The 17859-nt window shown below is 36.1% G+C and overlaps 1 protein-coding gene across 1 annotated transcript in view; it reads right to left on the reverse strand.

The window, feature by feature from the left end:
* Nucleotides 1-12451, reverse strand: part of LOC107550726 (palmitoyltransferase ZDHHC9-like) — a 17237-nt gene extending 4786 nt beyond the window's left edge. The window contains exons 1-8 of the mRNA XM_016232089.1: nt 12382-12451; nt 11396-11497; nt 10166-10223; nt 9274-9434; nt 4368-4526; nt 2968-3105; nt 1202-1250; nt 832-934 (exon numbers count right to left, since the gene is read on the reverse strand). Coding sequence (XP_016087575.1) covers nt 832-934; nt 1202-1250; nt 2968-3105; nt 4368-4526; nt 9274-9434; nt 10166-10223; nt 11396-11497; nt 12382-12451 — 840 coding nt within the window. The remainder of the gene's footprint in view (nt 1-831; nt 935-1201; nt 1251-2967; nt 3106-4367; nt 4527-9273; nt 9435-10165; nt 10224-11395; nt 11498-12381) is intronic.
* Nucleotides 12452-17859: the final 5408 nt, after the last annotated feature.

Below are 17859 nucleotides of genomic sequence, written 5' to 3' on the forward strand. Positions count from 1 at the left end.
AAATTTTATATTATTCTTTTATAGGCTAAAACCGGTTACTAAATTACGGTGACTTTTGCAACTAAATGTAGTTTTTAAATCCTGATTTTTGTGATTTTCTAGCAGATAAACATTAAATCATCAAAAATTAAATAAAAACTCAAATAAAATCAATCAAATAAAATCAATCAAAGTCTACAGTACGCATCAGGTTTGATAGATTTATATTCAGACTAAATTATTTAAACTTAAATCTAAAATATGTGGTAATAGCAAAGATTGGGACACAAATGTCATGTGCTTTTTTTATAATTAAAATGAGTTTAGTTTATATTTAAACAAAAAAAAAACTATTTATAAGTTAGGTTTTATTAAATATTTTTACTACAATGAGTTACATACCAATGTCAAATGATGTGTATCTGTTGGATACAGTCAAAACCTCTGGAGGTCAAAATCTTCATTTTTATAATGTGTATAAACATCTGATGCATTTAAAGCTTCTTTTCATGCAAGGTTAATCTTATGTTACATAATAGCTTATCTAACATACCAAACAGTTACTATAAAACATGGGATTTGTGCCTCTAATACTTCAAAGCGTAATGGGACAGCAATGTGTTCCGGTTCATAAACAGTGCTATAAATACTGCATATACTGTACATAAAACTCCTGTTGAGATGTTCTCTGTGCTTGCTTATCGCCGAGATGGCACTGTTGCCAAGGTGACTGCTGGATCTAGTGTGCTGAAATGCTCTAGGGCATGTGTTTATCTTTCCAGCCATGTGACAGCAGCAGGAGTCAAGAACCGACAGTAGACTTTGGAACAGACAGGTAAGAAACAGACTCACGTCCTCATTGGTGGTCTGGTTGAGGGAGATCAAGTAGGTGTGAAAGCCAGTCAATCCCACCACAGACCAGAGGGTGAAAAAACACACCAGAACCTCCAACACAGTGCAATGGGGAGTCAAGGAACCAACATGCTCAAAAACATCTACAATACAGCGTAAACAATGTGTTTGAACTTTGATATTTCTTTGTTCAGCAATACAAAAAAAAATAAACGAAAATACATGCTTGTGCCTATTTAAATGTTAGAAAACTAGTACACAAACACAGTGTTTATCGTAATAGATCATTTACAGCATAACAGGTTTATGAGGAGCTCATTTTGTTTTCAAATCTTCAGGAAGTGGTTCTATAGCCCAGATGAAAGGATATGTTCCGGGAGTTTCTTTAATGGTATTCACAAATCCTGAGTCCACAGAACCTATAAAACACACAAGATATATTTATTTACATCATGTATCTATGCATGCAAGCAGTAACTCACAGCATCAGATGTCTCAGCATCTCCCGTTCTCTCTCCCATCATTACATGTTCAGTGGATTTTCGCACATCCACCCACACTCTGCCAGAGCTGAGAAGTTTGCACTGTTCGTTTACAAGCACCTTTTGGTTTTGCATTCAGCCTAATAAAAATCTGTTGAAGGAATAGTTTACCCAAAACTGAAAATCGACTAACCATCATTTCCACAGGCAGTCAACCTCAAAAAAGGGCAAAGGAAAAACAATAAAAAGGATCTTAGGGTAGTCTACGTGACTTATTTATTTGTGTTTTACCGCCATATCAGCAACAATGGCTATATTCATGGCAACATTAACAGTATCATTTCATTACATCATTTACAATAACGATAAGAAGCAACCACTATACAAAAACATACAAGTAACAACAACAGTACTGATCAAAATCATACAGAATCTTTCAATTTTCAACAAACTGGTTTCTCTTGCCCTTTCAATAAATATGAATGAGTGAGTCTTGAATGTCCATCTCTATGTGACTTATATGCTATATATATATATATATATATATATATCTTCAGAGTACATACAATAACTATGTGAGAAACGGAACAAAACTCGATGATTTTCACCTACATGAAAGCTCTCAAATTACATGACACCTATGGTGAAGGTTTGACATGATGACATTTGGCTCTATATAAAAACTTAAATGTCAATCTGTACATCAAGAAAAGCAATTGTATGCCTTAAGAAGACTTATATAATAGTGCACATGCTGCATGGACTAATTTTAGGGTGACCAATGACTGCGGATGCGTATGGTCAGAATTAGATTATATTATTTAAATTAATAGGCCAGATATCAAACCGCACAAGCTGGTTATGATGTAAAGGTCAGAACTGATTTAAACCGCATTTACTCGCACATATGACATTTGTGAAAAAAAGTGAATTTCAAATGGAAGGGGAAAAATAAAGGGATCGGCTTCACTCTTTGGAAAGTCAAAAATAGAAACATGCTAAATATGCTAGCAGTGTAGACAGCTTTGTTATAATAAGAGAGATCTAATTTTGTTGAGTTGCGATGTGCCACATGTATCCGGTGTCGATGTGGTGTGGGGAAAGTATGCGTTTTCTCTGAAAGCTTATCATTGCTATGGAAACATTACATTCAGAATCTGCGTCACACATTCAGAATCTGTGGTATGACTGAATTTATCTGTGCATGTAAACATAAAAAATCATGGAATTTTACCTCAAAATGAATGACAGTCACAATGTGTTTTACTTTTAAATTAAAATCACAGGCTCAGAGCAAACTGCCCAGGAATTCATGTGAATTCTGCTTCTCTCTTTCTTGCTGTCTATAGTGCACTTTGAGAAGAGGAAGATCAGCAGACATTTACGAGAACGTATAGGGGCTCTTCCGATATCCTGAACACTCCCCGACTGAACCACGCCTGAGAGAACCGTATTCACATACATATTGAGTGTCGCTTTAAGGCACTTGTTTTTTCCCAGAAACTATGATCATTAAACCGTTGGACCGTCTGTGCATTTTAAATTGTTATTGATAACATGAAAATGTAATTTCCTCTTAAACAATTCGATTTTGGATGTTAACAGTGAAGACGCTCAGGCCCTCACACACACATTTTCTTGCTACGATACTCACGGAGAGCCACATGGACGATGTCAAAGGCGAAGATGTAGATGGTAAGTAGAGACAGCGAGAGTGTGAACAAGTAGAAGTATCTGTAATTCCTCTTTCCTACGCAGTTTCCGACCCAGGGACAATGATGGTCAAACCGGTCTGAGGGAAAGACACACAGAATCTTAAGACTCTCATGAAGATTTGTGAAAGTCAGTTTCAACATTCTCACTCTGTGGGTGTGGATCTTCTGCCAGAGACAGGCATATATATTTTAAACTGCTAAGAGGGAGATGGTACTCAAACTAGAAATTGTGAGTGAGTGAGTGTGAGTGTGTGTGTGTGTGTGTGTGTGTAGCAGGTGCAGGCCACTCAAACAAATGGCCCTGTGTTCAGGATGACTGTGCAAAGAGAGCAGGTGAACTCTCTAATATCAGCATATGTATCTCACTAACCTTGCAATATGTGTGAGTAAGTGTGTGTGCTGTGCTGTCTGACTCATCTTTTAACAGTTCACTATTATACTGGAGTATCAAATGGCACGTAAATGTGCAACTATATCAAAGGTAAGAATGCTTGTCAATTCTTGTATGTAGACCTAGTACAACTCTGTAAAACCCCACAAACCACAATAACTGCAGCACATTATTTTTAGTGATACAAAACAAATTATAAATCTAGTGAAAACGAAAAAAACAAACAGTTCCACAAAATAGCTTGTTGCATTGTAAGTTACTTTGGCCTTGTAAGGTTCAATTCATTTGTTGACTTACTAATACTTAATAAAAATGTTTAATTTATTTTTAATTCATGATACATTATATTAGTAGTATCTATAATAATAATAGTATTAATTAATGTTGAGTTAAGTAGTGATTATATATAGTAAATATAGTTTATATATAGTATATAATAAGTAATATGTATTAATGTGTTTAAAATAAGTCTCATCATAAATATGGATTTAATATTTATTTGATATTATAATATATTTATTTGATCAAAACTAAAATAGTAAAAACAGTAATATTGCAATAAATTTATAATTGTTTTCTATTTTAATATATTTTAAAATGTAATTTATTCCTGTGATGCAAAGCTCCAGTCATCAGTGTCACATGATCCTTCAGAAATCATTCTAATATGATGATTTGATTCTCAAAAAACATTTCTTATTATTATTATCAATGTTTAAAACAGCTGTGTTGCTTAATATTTTTGTGGAAACTGCGGTTTCAAAGAACAGAATTTATTTGAAAAATAAATATTTTGTAATGTTTTTAATGTCATTATAGATCAATTTAATGCATCCTTGCTGAATAAAACTTAATAAAAAAAATTAACAGCACACCTCCCTCAACAAGCCACACAATTTGAGGTAGCAATCATGTTTGTAGTGCAAAATGTTAGGGACAATCACTCACCCACGCAGTTGTCGCAGATGCTGCAATGGGAAGCACGAGGGGGTCTGAAGATCTTGCAGGTGTAGCAGTACTTCAGCTTGACGATCTGGTTGTTAATTTGCACGTTCTTGATGCGGGGCGGAGGCCGCTGTCCAGCCAAGACGTTCCCATTGGCCGCCTCTGCAAGAGATGAGTAGAGACACAGTCAACATGGCAACCCGGCAGCCGCTTGGGTCGATTAAGATCCATATGCATGACACATAACACAGCCTCTGATAAAGGACTCACTGAAGGCCACTCCAGCGAGTGCCATGACTCAATGACAAAAGACATGAAAAAACACCAATAAATCAGACCCAGGAGAGTGTGCGTTGCTCTGTGAAAAAAGGTCAAAACCTCAAGTACAAAATAGTTATTAATGGTGCTGGTATGACAAGTATAATGATTTTTGCACTAGTTGAAGCGGAATGAGATTAAAACATGATTTCAAAAGAAATATGAAAGGGATAAGCCAATCATTATCACAAAATAAACTTTGACGCGATTAAGACCATGACATGAAGCTGAGAGATCCTGTCTCACACTAAAGGGGTTTATTTAGCAATAATGACATGCTGACTGTACATCCCCCTTAATAAATCAGTAAATAAATAAACATTAAATATTATCGTGATTTGATTTTGTGAGACAATGGAACTAGCACAGTAATGGTAACTGCCGGTGACAATGGTTAAATAAACAGTGTAGTGATCATTTTACAAAAATATTTGACCACATGTATGTTTGACATGCATGTATTTTCACTAAAAATGTTCACAATTGTAAATGATAAATTGCTTTCTAAGGAAAATTATTTTCTATTATTGCTTTTTTTCTATTATTTTTTTGTCTCTCCAGAGATCCAGAAAAAATTATAAGCATCTTTTCTATTCCCTTTTCTTTATTTGCATTTTTTCAATATGACTCACTTTTTTCCTGGATAGTGACAATACTGAAGGCAAAGCTCTTCTTATAAAGACAAGACAAATTTCAAAAGGTAATTTCCTTGCATTTGTCAGCTCTGTACTTTTATACTCTAGTGTAATGGTTGCATTAGCATGCGCTCAGGAGGCAGAACTACACAGCTGCCTTTTAATCCACATGCCTGGATTGGCTAAAATGGCAAATCCAAACTTGCATCTGATCCAGAATCAGCCACTTTTAATCAGCCACACAGACATTCATCTAAAAATAGAATTTTAAAGATGGAATGCTGAAATAGAGCAGAGGGAATTTGTATAAATCAATCTTTGCCCTGTTGTTTGCAGTAGTCAAACAAAACTGCCCTATTTTAAGAGGGTACAGTTGAATCAATACCAAAATTTTGGCTTTTGTATGACAGCAGTCTTAAAACAAAAAACAACCCTGAGTAACTGATGAATTTAAATGACACCAGGGCTGTCAATACATTCAATAATTCAATGTCAATCATTTGGGAGTAATCTTTTTGTTGTTGTTGTTAACCTGATAATGCATTTAGCTCCTTTGTATTTACCTGCAGTAATTAAACTATATAAAGTTCTACACACTTACATAAGTAACAAAAATGCTTTGTCTCTGTCACCTGATGGTCTTGTCATTGAACAAAAATATAGTTCATACTTGCTGAAATTTGATACAAATTTCCATTAAATTAAATGACTGAGTTACTGTAGGTTACAGAATGAAAAAGTTCTGACAAATTTCTTAAAAATAGGGCTGTTAATCAAATTGAATTGATTCCATGATATGAAAACTATTTAAATGAATCGCTATTAATTAATCTTGAAAAACCTAGGTATATAAGGTAGCCTATAAGGATATACGATTTCCAGACATGGAAAAGTCACGTAGATTAATACAATCTTATAACTCCACGTGCTTTACAAAATGAATACACTTTTTCCTAGTTATGCAAAGATCTAAAATAACTTATCGGATAGAAATTGAGTTAAAATAAAAAAAATATATATATATATATATATATATATATACACACACACACACACACACACACACACACACACACACACACACACACACACACACACACAGTATTTAAACCTTTATCCTAAGTCCTTATCCAGTAAATCACAAACAGCTAAAAACAAATCATGGGGCCTTGATTGTTGTGGACATTGGGGGACCTTGGAGTCAAAAAGCATAAGAACCACTGATTTAGGGGCTGTTGAGATGTATGCAGGTTTTTTAGATGTTTCAAAATTTGAACATTAATTTCAATGTATTAATTTTTATGTTTCACATCACAGTGCCTAATGATGATAATATACTGCTGTAAAATTTTTGTACCATGTTACATAGTACCAGCATATAACACAACCCTATTAGAGAGAACCATAGAACAATTCTACATGTGAACATGTTCCACAAAATCAGTGAAAGGGGTTAGTGGATATTTAATGACATCAGAGAATACTGTGGTTTATCAGGGGAATTGCCCAGAGAAAAGATGTCCTGGTTTAGTGAACATCAGTAATAACGTCTCGGGTTACTTATGTAACCATGGTTCCCTGAGTAGGGAACGAGACACTGCGTCCTCTAGGTTTCTTGCCATGCTGCGGACGCAAGCTTCAGACGAAGAAGTGAACGATGTGTAGCTCCCGGCACCGATTTATACTGTAGTCGCACCGGTAGTGACGTCATGGCTGTCGCCGGCCAACGAGTTGGTGTTTTTTCAATGTATGCTTCAGATACGAGTCACGACGAGGCGTTCCCCATAGCGACCCCTAGAGGACGCAGTTCGAAGTTCCCATGAAAGGGAACAAATGCTGCACTGCCCCAAGGCACGTCTGAGCTTCAGCGGTGGTGCTGATGTGTAACAACGGAGCTCTCATTTAAAAAATAAACCAGGGAGGGGAGAAGAGACGAGGGAGGAAGAACGGAGAGAAGTGAGGGTGGAGAGTGTAGGGAGATGAGTTCATCTTTATCTTCTAATCAGTGCAGGGAACGGTGACAGGCTGGTGACTGAACTAGACAAGGCAATATTTCCCACAGAGCCACAACAACACAAATGAATCACTAGAAGCAAAATTTGCAAGATGAGAGCAGCAAGTTCATCTAATTTATTGCATTTAATTAGTCAGATGCAGTGATGTTAACCTTTCTGACATTCAAAGTAGGACAAACGTGCAAAAAACTACACACGAATTCCCTATTTTAGGCCTATTTTCAGTTTTTCTTTTGTATTTTCAGTCCACTGAAAATAGATATTTTTGCTGCAGGGTAAATGTGTATTTTTTTCTTTTTGCAAAGGAAGCCGATGCGTAGGGCATTTCGGTTCAATTCACTCACTCTAGATCAGGATAGACAAAGGTCTAAGGAAATCTACTAAGGCAATTTCTTTTACTATTTAAAGGGGTCCTATTATGCATTTTAACTTTTTCAACTTTAGTTCGTCTGTAATGTTGCTGTTTGAGCATAAAAAAAGAACTGCAAAGTTACAAAGCTCAAAGTCCACTTCAAAAGGAGATATTTTATTTAACAGAAAACACTTTTCAAAAACTACAACAAACGACTCGTTTGGACTACAACGCATATTTTCTGGGTTTTGTGATATCACAAATATCGACGAATGGGACAAGACCTGGTTGAGCTGCACTAGAGAAGGCAACGAGTGTTATCACTATGTCGGATACACGCTAGCTTTCCCAAGGCAGACAAACTTAGAGTGGTTACAATCATCCGGGTTTAAATCGTGCTCAAATTGATTTGATTTTGACGCAATATTTACACTGAAGCTCGCAGGCGGCTATGGTAAGGGGCATGACATTTCCCGACTAGGCACCGAGTGGAGCCAATCACAGCACACACTGGCCCAGCTAACCAATCACTGCACATTTCGTATTTCAGAAGGCGGGCCTTCATTTGATACAGGAACTATTCGAGCCGTTCATGCCAGACTGGGGAGAGAGGTGTTGTAATAATGTAAAATATGTGAAAAATGATGTGTTTTCGAACAAGCTAGTATAAGAGCCTGTTCTAGTACACCCCCAAAACAAAAACAAGACTTTGTAAAAGAGCATAATAGGACCCCTTTAACAGTCAATGTTTGAGCAGATACTTTGTCAAAGAAAAAAAAAAAAGAGAGAAAAAAAAAAGAGACAAGACAAATGAAACTTAGGATTTGAATGAGCCTCAACAGTTTCTGCCAAACACCCCTGCAAAAGATACAATTTTCACTTTGAATAGTCATAACACTGGTTTCTGTTCAAGTCAGTTGACATATGGCATTGTGTGGGTGTGTACCAGTCATGTGAAGAATATCTATTTCTCATTTTACTTCCTTGTGCCTCTAATGGATAATAAAGTGAAGTAAAGCAGAAAAGCACAGAGGCAGAGAGGCAGGAATGGGATTGGGACATGCATGGATCAGATTCAAACTCTCCTGGAGCAGCTCATGTCCTCCGAAATCTCACTTGTGCATATTCAACATAGGCGTAGGATATTTTTTGGGAAGTGTTTTTGTTTATTTATTAAATTATGTAAAGGGAGAGAGATTTTTGGAAGAGTTTTTCCTTAAATGTATATCTAAACATGCAGATGCATCAGAAGACAAAATACATCTGTTCTTCAATATCTGTGATTTTCCAAAAAAAAGTCTCGAGATAACCATTAAGCCCATCAAGCTTGAAGTAAAGAAGAACACAATGTTTCCCAGATAACCTCAGAGTTCATGGACCAACGCACTCAGCCATTTTATTCGCAAAACAAAACAATAAATTAATCAGCAGGTCTGGGCTAACAGCGTCCCACTTACGCCACACGCTTACTAGACTACTTATGTTCTTCCCCTCACTGGGTCAAAACACCCGCAAGTGGCACTGATGGTACAAACTATGGCATTAAACTTCAAATCCCTTTTCCTGAACTCAGTCACCCTCACACTCACCGATCTCCATCTCAATGAAGTTGGCCTCCTCCGGCAGGGCCCGTGGCAGCACCCCTGGGTCACTGAAGCTGGTTCGGAGCAGCATGGCCATGACAAAGACGAAGAGCAACACTGCAAACACAGGGATGGCAGGAGACAGGTGCACTGCCAGGTACGGGCACCTGTATGGGACAAGTGAACAAGCAGGATTACAAATGAGGCAGGCAAAACATGACATTAACAGCACAGAGGTTACATGAGTACATAACATGAAAGTGAAATCTCTCTAATATTTCTATCTAGTTTTAAAGGTGAAGTGTGGAATTTTTATGCTGTTAATGGCAAAAAAATTAATAAAATAAATACAAATAAGAAACCCGACAGCTATGACATAATATAATATAAGTGGTAAAGACAAAAATAAAAATGCAAACAAAAAACATAATAAATATATTTATTTTTTTAATTGTGGAAAAAAAGCTCAACTAAAATAAATGGCAATGGATAGATAAAGAATTTGCATTAAAACAAATAAACATTTCTGCTGGATAGCAAATGTTTTGAACTAGAACCCTGCATTAAGAGAAATGGTTTGGAGAAAGTAAAGTAAAAGTAAAGTAAAATAATTCTTAATTTAAAATAAATGCTGCTGAACCTAAATAGTTTTTTTTCTTCCAAAAAATTGACATTAATTTCGCTGAAGCAAAATGGCAATTGATACATAAAAAATTTCACATCAAATACAAATATTTCAATCGGCACGCCAATGCTTTTGACTATCATTTTCCTAAATCCAACACAAAAACATTTTTGTTATCTTTTTGACGAAGCAATAGTTTCTCCCTGAAATAAAAGAGGGGAGGTCATTGATGGAGTACGTTTGTAATATCTGTCTGGCTCAGTCTTTTCAGACCCAACAATGAAGCAGTCAGGGAGGATGTTTACTATGAACGACTGTGCTTTCTCCATTCCTGCAGGCAGACAGCCATACAGCAATGAATTTGGTTGCTCCCATAAATTGCGGATGCCTTGGGTCCTGTAAAAGTGCCTCCCTTCTCTCAGCCTACAGCAGATTGGTCGGCTCCACAGGCCACTGCATTGAGCTATTAATAGGGTCACCCTGGCTCTCCTCCACCACTCTCTCCTGCAATGTAGACCTGCTATGCTAAGATAATGTATGGCTAATACATCACGATAATGGTTCAGCTCATCGCAGGCACAGTGCATCCACTCTCGGGGGGAAATTTGCTACATTTAGCATTCTAAATGTGCAAAGGACATCTTTACAACACTAACTACAATACAGTGAGAGAGAGAGAAGACATGACAAGTCCTAATAACACAATACAAAAAGATATAGAACTAGATTTTGTAATAAAAATGTAAGTGATACTTGCTCATACAAAAATTGCCACTATGGTATTGTGGGTGGTTATTTACATGGAGTTGGGGGACCAGTATTATTTATGTACTATTAATGTTTTTAAAATAGGTATCATTTGTATATTTTCAGTTTTCATTTTAATTTTAGTTTGTTTTTTGTTAGTGACTTATCATTTTTATTTTTATTTCATTTTTTTGTTAAAATTATTTATTTACAGCTTTAATTTATTTTTATTTCATTTTTTGTAATTTTAGTTATAAATTGTAGTACTAATAATTTTAGTACAGTTAGTTGCCAAGGCAACATTTTGTAATTTTCTAATTATGTTATTATATTATACTATAATTATTTTTAAAAAAAAATCAGGTTTATTTCAGTTACCAAAAGCAAATTTTCACTGTTTTATTTAACAATAACAACACTTCTAGGGACCCCAGGGGTCCGTTATAGGATCCTGCATGTTTATATAGATATACAAATACTCCAACAGTAGAAACAAAAATCAGTGTATGTTCTCCAGATAATGTCTTACACATTTATAATATTTTCTATTTGCCACAAGTCTAAGAGACTTATTTTTTATTTATCCTCAACACACCTTGTATTTTGATGCATCGTTAATACAAACAGATTTACAAACTGAACTTGATTAGGCCTACTTTTGGGGAATTAAGACTTAACAGGTGCTTCTAATAACACACAGAATGCATGTTTTACACAAACTATAACGTGTCAAACCAATCCTTCTACAATACATACTAGAACACTGGTTGAACCAGTCCATACTAGAATGTGGGTATGTCTCCTCACACGTCACATTCACTGCTTCAGGTCCAGCACACAGAACAACAGATTGCAGCTCTGGAAGTATCAAGAAGTATTAGCAACAGAAAGATCATTTCTAGTCATACTACATGGTGCAAGTTTAGCTGTTTGACACACTGGTGTGTCAGCATACCAAGGGCATCAATTCACTGGAAATCTACCTGTGGAACAGGTCAGATTAGTTTGATCCATTTTAAGCTATGAGACTGGAAGACATAAAGAGGAGGGGGAAAAATCCAGAGCAGAGCCGGTCGATAAAACTTTCCACTGCCCAGATCGTGAGTAGAATGCTGCAGGGAAATCCATTTATTATCATGAAAGCTGTGCTGGGGCAAAGCGGAGGAAAACTGAGGAGAACCACTTGTTTGTTTGTGTGTGTGTGTGTGTGTGTGTGTGTGTGTGTGTATGTATGTATGTATATGTGTGTGTGTGTGATGTATCTGCTAATGACTTCTGGACCTGCTCCATCATAAGCTTCCCGGACATTACCATCATGCAATGCTGGATGAGACCTCTCTCACCATAATCAATACATGAGATAAGCAGCTCCAATATAAAAGTACAAACTCTGTTATTGCCACTACTGATGCACAAGGTTATTGAACCACCATAATTAGCAATTTACTTTCTCCATAGAACAACACGAAAACACAAAAAAGTATTGTGTCTCTGTATGCATAATCAACACTTTATTGTTGAAAATCAACACCAATTTCCATTTGACTTCCATAATGTGACATAGTCCTGGAACAGGATATTCAGCTGCAAAAAATGTAGGGCGGTAACCAATTGGATCACAAAAGAGTTTGAGTTCGCTAAAACAATGTCTAAACAGCCATTTGGTTAACATTATCAGTGATTAACAGTGCAAGCCATTTCATTCTGATTCAAGCTTACAAATAATTTTTTTTTTCTCTAACCTAGCAAATGAATCATTCTCAACAGGACCAGAAACACAGGGTCAGTCAACAGGGTCAGTTCTGATTTCATGTTGACTTCAACTAATCAGCGGAAGACATAAAATGCTTTGCAAAGACACTTTTTCGTGAATTCTGACATTATAATAATTAAATAATTAGTTCAAATTACGCACATGCATACAAAGCCACTCCCGTCACGGTGTTGTAGCATCTCCACCCATGTGTTTGCCTTCACAGGTTGTCCTTAGTGAATTATCTGCACTCTGCTCCACAGAGAACAAGGTGAAAAGGACTGTTTTCCACAGTTAAGACAACATGAAGCACAACAGCAGAGTTTTATAGCTGGCTATGAAAAGGCTTAGCTGTGTGTTCGTAAAATCAATAGAGCTGCTTCATTGGTCTGGCTGGTCTCTAGGTGGAGACTGGTGGGGGGGCAGGGAGGCCTGACAATTATCGTTACTGATAGTGCTCGGCGCAAACATCCGGTACGCCACCGGAAAAGACAATGACGGGAGAAAAACCACGGCTTAAAAACAACATATAGATTCATTGTGACAACCTGGTTCAGTCTGAAACAAATCTGAAGACAATTTTATATAATATTACATGGTCACTGATGCTGAATACAGTGTTGAAGTGCAATAAGCTCTCACGTTCATACCATTCAAACGTTTGTAATCAGTAAAAAAAAATTAAGAAATTAAGAATTGTATTTAGCAAGGATGCATTAAATTGATAAAACAACATTAATATTTATAACGATACAAAAGATTTCTATTTAAAACAGCTGTTCTTTTGAACTTACTATTCAAAGAATCCTGAAAAAAAATGAATCTGTTTCCATAAACATTAAGCAGAAAAAAAATGTTTTCAACATTGATAATAATAAGAAATGTTTGTGGAGCACTAAATCAGCATATTCTGAAGATTTCTGAAGGGTCATGTGACACCGAAGACTTAAGGATCTTACTTGCCTATTTTAATTTTGATTCTGATGCAGAAACAAGCTTCCATAACAGATACACCAAATACTGAGAGAAAGATTTTCTACTTATTATACTTCTAAGTATGGAAACACACATGTTGATATATGTATCAAAACCAAAAAGTAGGTCAAGGTGTTAAGGAATAAATGGTCCGGCAATTCCAAAGAAAACCATTCAACATGCAAATAATCACCTCATTTATTTGAATTTTGCATTGCAAAATTGATGATGATATTAAATTCGTATGCAATAGCACTAACAAAGTGGGGAAAGATTAGTAAGCGAACAAATAAACTGCAATCTTGCATCCGGGTGTGACATCAGCAGCCATTCTTTCTGATAAAAGGACTCTCATAAAAGCTTAAAGTACAAACAGGTTTAGGTCATGTAAAGTATAAAGTACAAATATGTACTGATAACGTACAAAAGGATCTTTCAGCTGTGCCACACTGATAGAAGTTGTAACGCCAGGAAGTTGCCATGCCTGAAAATTACTTGCACAACCTCTGTTAATTCTTCATAAAGAGTTTGCCAATTTAAGAGCAAGCGAATCACGAAGCAAATTAATTATGTATTACTGCCAAAAAAAAAGCAGTATCCTAATCCCTCATGGAGACAAATTTGCCACAGCTCCAGTCACACAAAAAAAAAAATCCAAAAAAATAAGCAGTTATAAACTCTCTTTTATCACGACCCCTGCAGATGCACAGAAACAGACGGGAGACCTCTCACACAGATCGTGACACTGACTAAGTCATACACTAGACACTTCCTTAGCAACAACATGAGTAACTATCCACTTAATGATCAACATAAAATGTATAGACATTTAACTGATGAGCAACAATTCCATAAAACAAACATACAGGACAAAGACAGAGTGAAACCTGATCCATGTACTTCTAAATTGAAAGAATGAGTTGGGTGTATACAACCAAAAGAATCTGATGACTGTCAACACATAAAGTGCAGCTATGTAACCGTTTCACTGGTGTAGAACCATTTTAGTAAGAAGATGAAGTATTATAAAGGTGAAGGGTGTAGGTCTGCATCACTAACATACCAAACAGAACTGCAAAAACTGTGTTTTCAAACAGGTTTCCAGAACACTTTGTCTGGCATTAGTCGACAATGCTGTTTTGATAGTGTCACAGTATTACACTCTTCAGGAATTCAGTCTACAAATGGCTTAGGTGTAGTTTTTCTGCATATTATGGTGGGATATGAGATATTTCAGTGTCCTTATTGTTAAAGATTTTTTTTTTTTTATCTACAAAAATTAGGGATGTTGGCAACAAATAGAAACAAAATAAGATTACATACTAAAAATAAACAATAAAAGCTAATCCAATTATAATATTATATTCTAGAATTTCCTAGAATTTTTCAATCCTTTAAAGGGGTCATATGATGCGATTAAAATTTTTACTTTCTCTTTGGAGTGTTACAAGCTCTTGGTGCATAAAGAAGATCTGTAAAGTTGCAAAGACTAAAGTCTCAAATCCAAAGAGATATTCTTTATAAAAGTTCAGAGTCAGCCACACCTACCTAAAACAGCTCATTCTAACACGTCCCCACATACCTACGTCACTATCTGGGAAGATTTGCATAACGCCGCCCAGATGTTCATGCAAAGAAAGGTGCTGTGTCGTGAAGGCGCTGTGTGCTTCGTTGTGAAAGCGAAACTACTTTGTTTGGCCTTCCAAAAGAGGACGATATTGCTTCGTCATGCCTGGAGCTGATCCATGCTGGTCGCTGAGGAAATACTTCAACTTTGCTCTGTGGATCGCCGGATCGGCTTTCACCGTGGACGAAGCGGAGTCCAGCCCGGAGTCGTCACATGTGGTTGCTGCAGGCATCACAATATGGTAAGGGACGTATCATTTCCGTCACGCGCTTGAGGAATTCGGCCAATCACAACGCACTGGATAGCTGGCCAATCAGAGCACACCTCGCTTTTTCAGACCGATGAGCTTTGTAAAAATCGACGCGTTTCAGAAAGGCGGGGCATAGAGGAGAAACAATAATGTACAGTATGTGGAAAATAATGTGTTTTTTTAACCTTAAACCGCATAAACGCATTTCATTACACCAAATAATGTTTTTTTAGCAGTATCATATGACCCCTTTAAATTGAAGACATCTGGCTAATAGCAAGTGGTTCTTCCTTCCAGCCAATGGTGGATCGACCAAACCCTTGGCTATAGTGAGTGCAGGATCAGCACTATTTTTTACGGTCTACTTTGACACACACACACACACACACACTGCAGATTTTTCACAAAATTTCTAGCCTACACAACCAACTCACAATTCTAAATCTGATATCCAAAGACAGTAAAAACATGAATGCAATGCAACTTGCATAATCTTGTGCACACTAACAGCCAGAAATTAAAATATAAGTGCAGAGATTTTCAGCAAACAAAAACACATTAGGAGAATGGAAAGGGAGGTGGGATACATTCTCTTCAAAGACAAAAAATCTTTAGAAAGAACCGTGCAAAGTCCAGCCCTGCTGATCAGTCTTGTGCCTGCAGAGGAATAAACTGTCCAGACACAGGCCCCATGGACAGAGAGGTGCAGGAGGACACAATAGTGTGAGAATTCTGCAATACTCAAAAAAATAATTCCCTGTAAATTCAAAATAGCTGGAAGCAATGTGTTTCCATAAACACTGTCTGTATATTCTGGAATCTCATGCTATGCATTAAATAAAAGATAAAGTGCAACTTTAGTGAAACTAAAGATCCAGCAGGGACTATATATGAATAACCTTGGGTGATATTTAATAATTGTGATAGTCACAAAGCCAGAATTTTATCAAGAGCCAAAAACAATCTTAGGAAGAAACTGTTTGACAAAAACACACATACATACATACATACATACATATATATAATAAACAAAATATTCCTACACACTTCAAATGGTTTCGAACCCAATTGCAAATTCAGTCTATAAAGATGATTGGATACAAACAATGTTTGTGTAGGTAAAAATCTAAGCACAAATTGAAACTGTAAATGCAAATAAATAAATAAATAAATCCCAATCCATCTATTAGCTTGTCGTGTAATAAACAATTTGGAATCACACTTTTGCACTTAGCCCAGTCTCTATGCTAATATGTCTGCCTCAAGAGGACTAATTATCAGTAACAGCGATATGAACATGGCGTGCAGTGAAACCCTACAGGAGCCAGCATCTCCATACATGACTGAGAGTTTCTGACTAGGGACAGAATCGTTTCCTTTCACTGATGAACAGGCCTAATGGTAGATCCTTGATATGGGCAGGGCACAACACTCAAGTCTCAGGAAACACCAACCACAGACGTCAAAAGTCCACACAAGGGAGCTCATATCCAATATGCAGCACATCCAGCTTTATCAACATGGACAGCAATCTGCTATTGTGAAAACGTGTTACAATAACAAAGATGACACAGCTCTTTACAATCCACCAACAGGCAAATGATCTCACACAGTTCGAAAATCTGCAATTAATTTTAATATAATTGTATCATTTTTTCATTAGTATATATAGATAGATAGATAGATAGATAGATTGATTTAGTAGGGTACTAAATTGTTTTAGGTTCATGTTGGGTGATCTACAGGTTCAAAGCTCTATAGTTTAAATAGCTCTCCTTAATAAAACCCTATTGTCTTATACAGATGGTAAAACTAACCAATTACATATTTTTGTACTTTGTCACTTCTGTTTATTATGTTTATATATTTTTACGTTTTGTTAATAAGGTTGTTTACCGTTGCCCAGTTCAGTTTTTTGATTATCAATTTAGAATCTACATTTAGTTTTCATTTCCACAAAACAATTAATTTACATATTTTGGCACGTGTTAATAAAACCTTACTTATTAAAACAGTGGTTTGTATGCGTGCTAAAACTGCCGTACGATCAAATTGTAAACACATTTCAAAGAGATTTTATTTGTGAAATTTAGCATAAATGTTTTGTCACACAAACGAATATTTCAGTAAGTGTTTTCTCGGTTTAAATGATTCTCTTCGGGAGCAGGAAACACGCCTAGATTGAAATGTCTCTTCTTAAAGGGCCAGTGTCTCGCCGTACAGGGAACAAAGGAATTTTGTCTTCTAATAATAATATCCAACTCATCATTAAGGCAATCATTCAAAATGAAATATTGTTACTTTTGAGCCTTTATGGCGAGCGTGATATTTTCAGCACGGATACTTCATTCAAATCTATTCGATTTTAGGCCTATTCCAGGCATAGCTATTTGATTTTTACATTGTGTATTGTTGTTATATATGTTTTTGTTACTTTATCTAATGTATGTATGTGTTTTGTTTACTGTGTGTAAAATTGTGCTAAAAAAAATTTTTTTTAAAGTGTGCTTCTAAATGGTTTCCTATGAAACAGCCTTACATTTTTCTCTCTTCCTTCAAAGAAAAAAATAAAACCTATTTTGAATAAATTAAAGATATTCAGGAAATTGAGAAAC

Source organism: Sinocyclocheilus grahami, unplaced genomic scaffold, assembly GCF_001515645.1.
Source record: "Sinocyclocheilus grahami isolate Dianchi unplaced genomic scaffold, SAMN03320097.WGS_v1.1 scaffold407.1, whole genome shotgun sequence".
Lineage (NCBI taxonomy): Eukaryota > Metazoa > Chordata > Actinopteri > Cypriniformes > Cyprinidae > Sinocyclocheilus > Sinocyclocheilus grahami.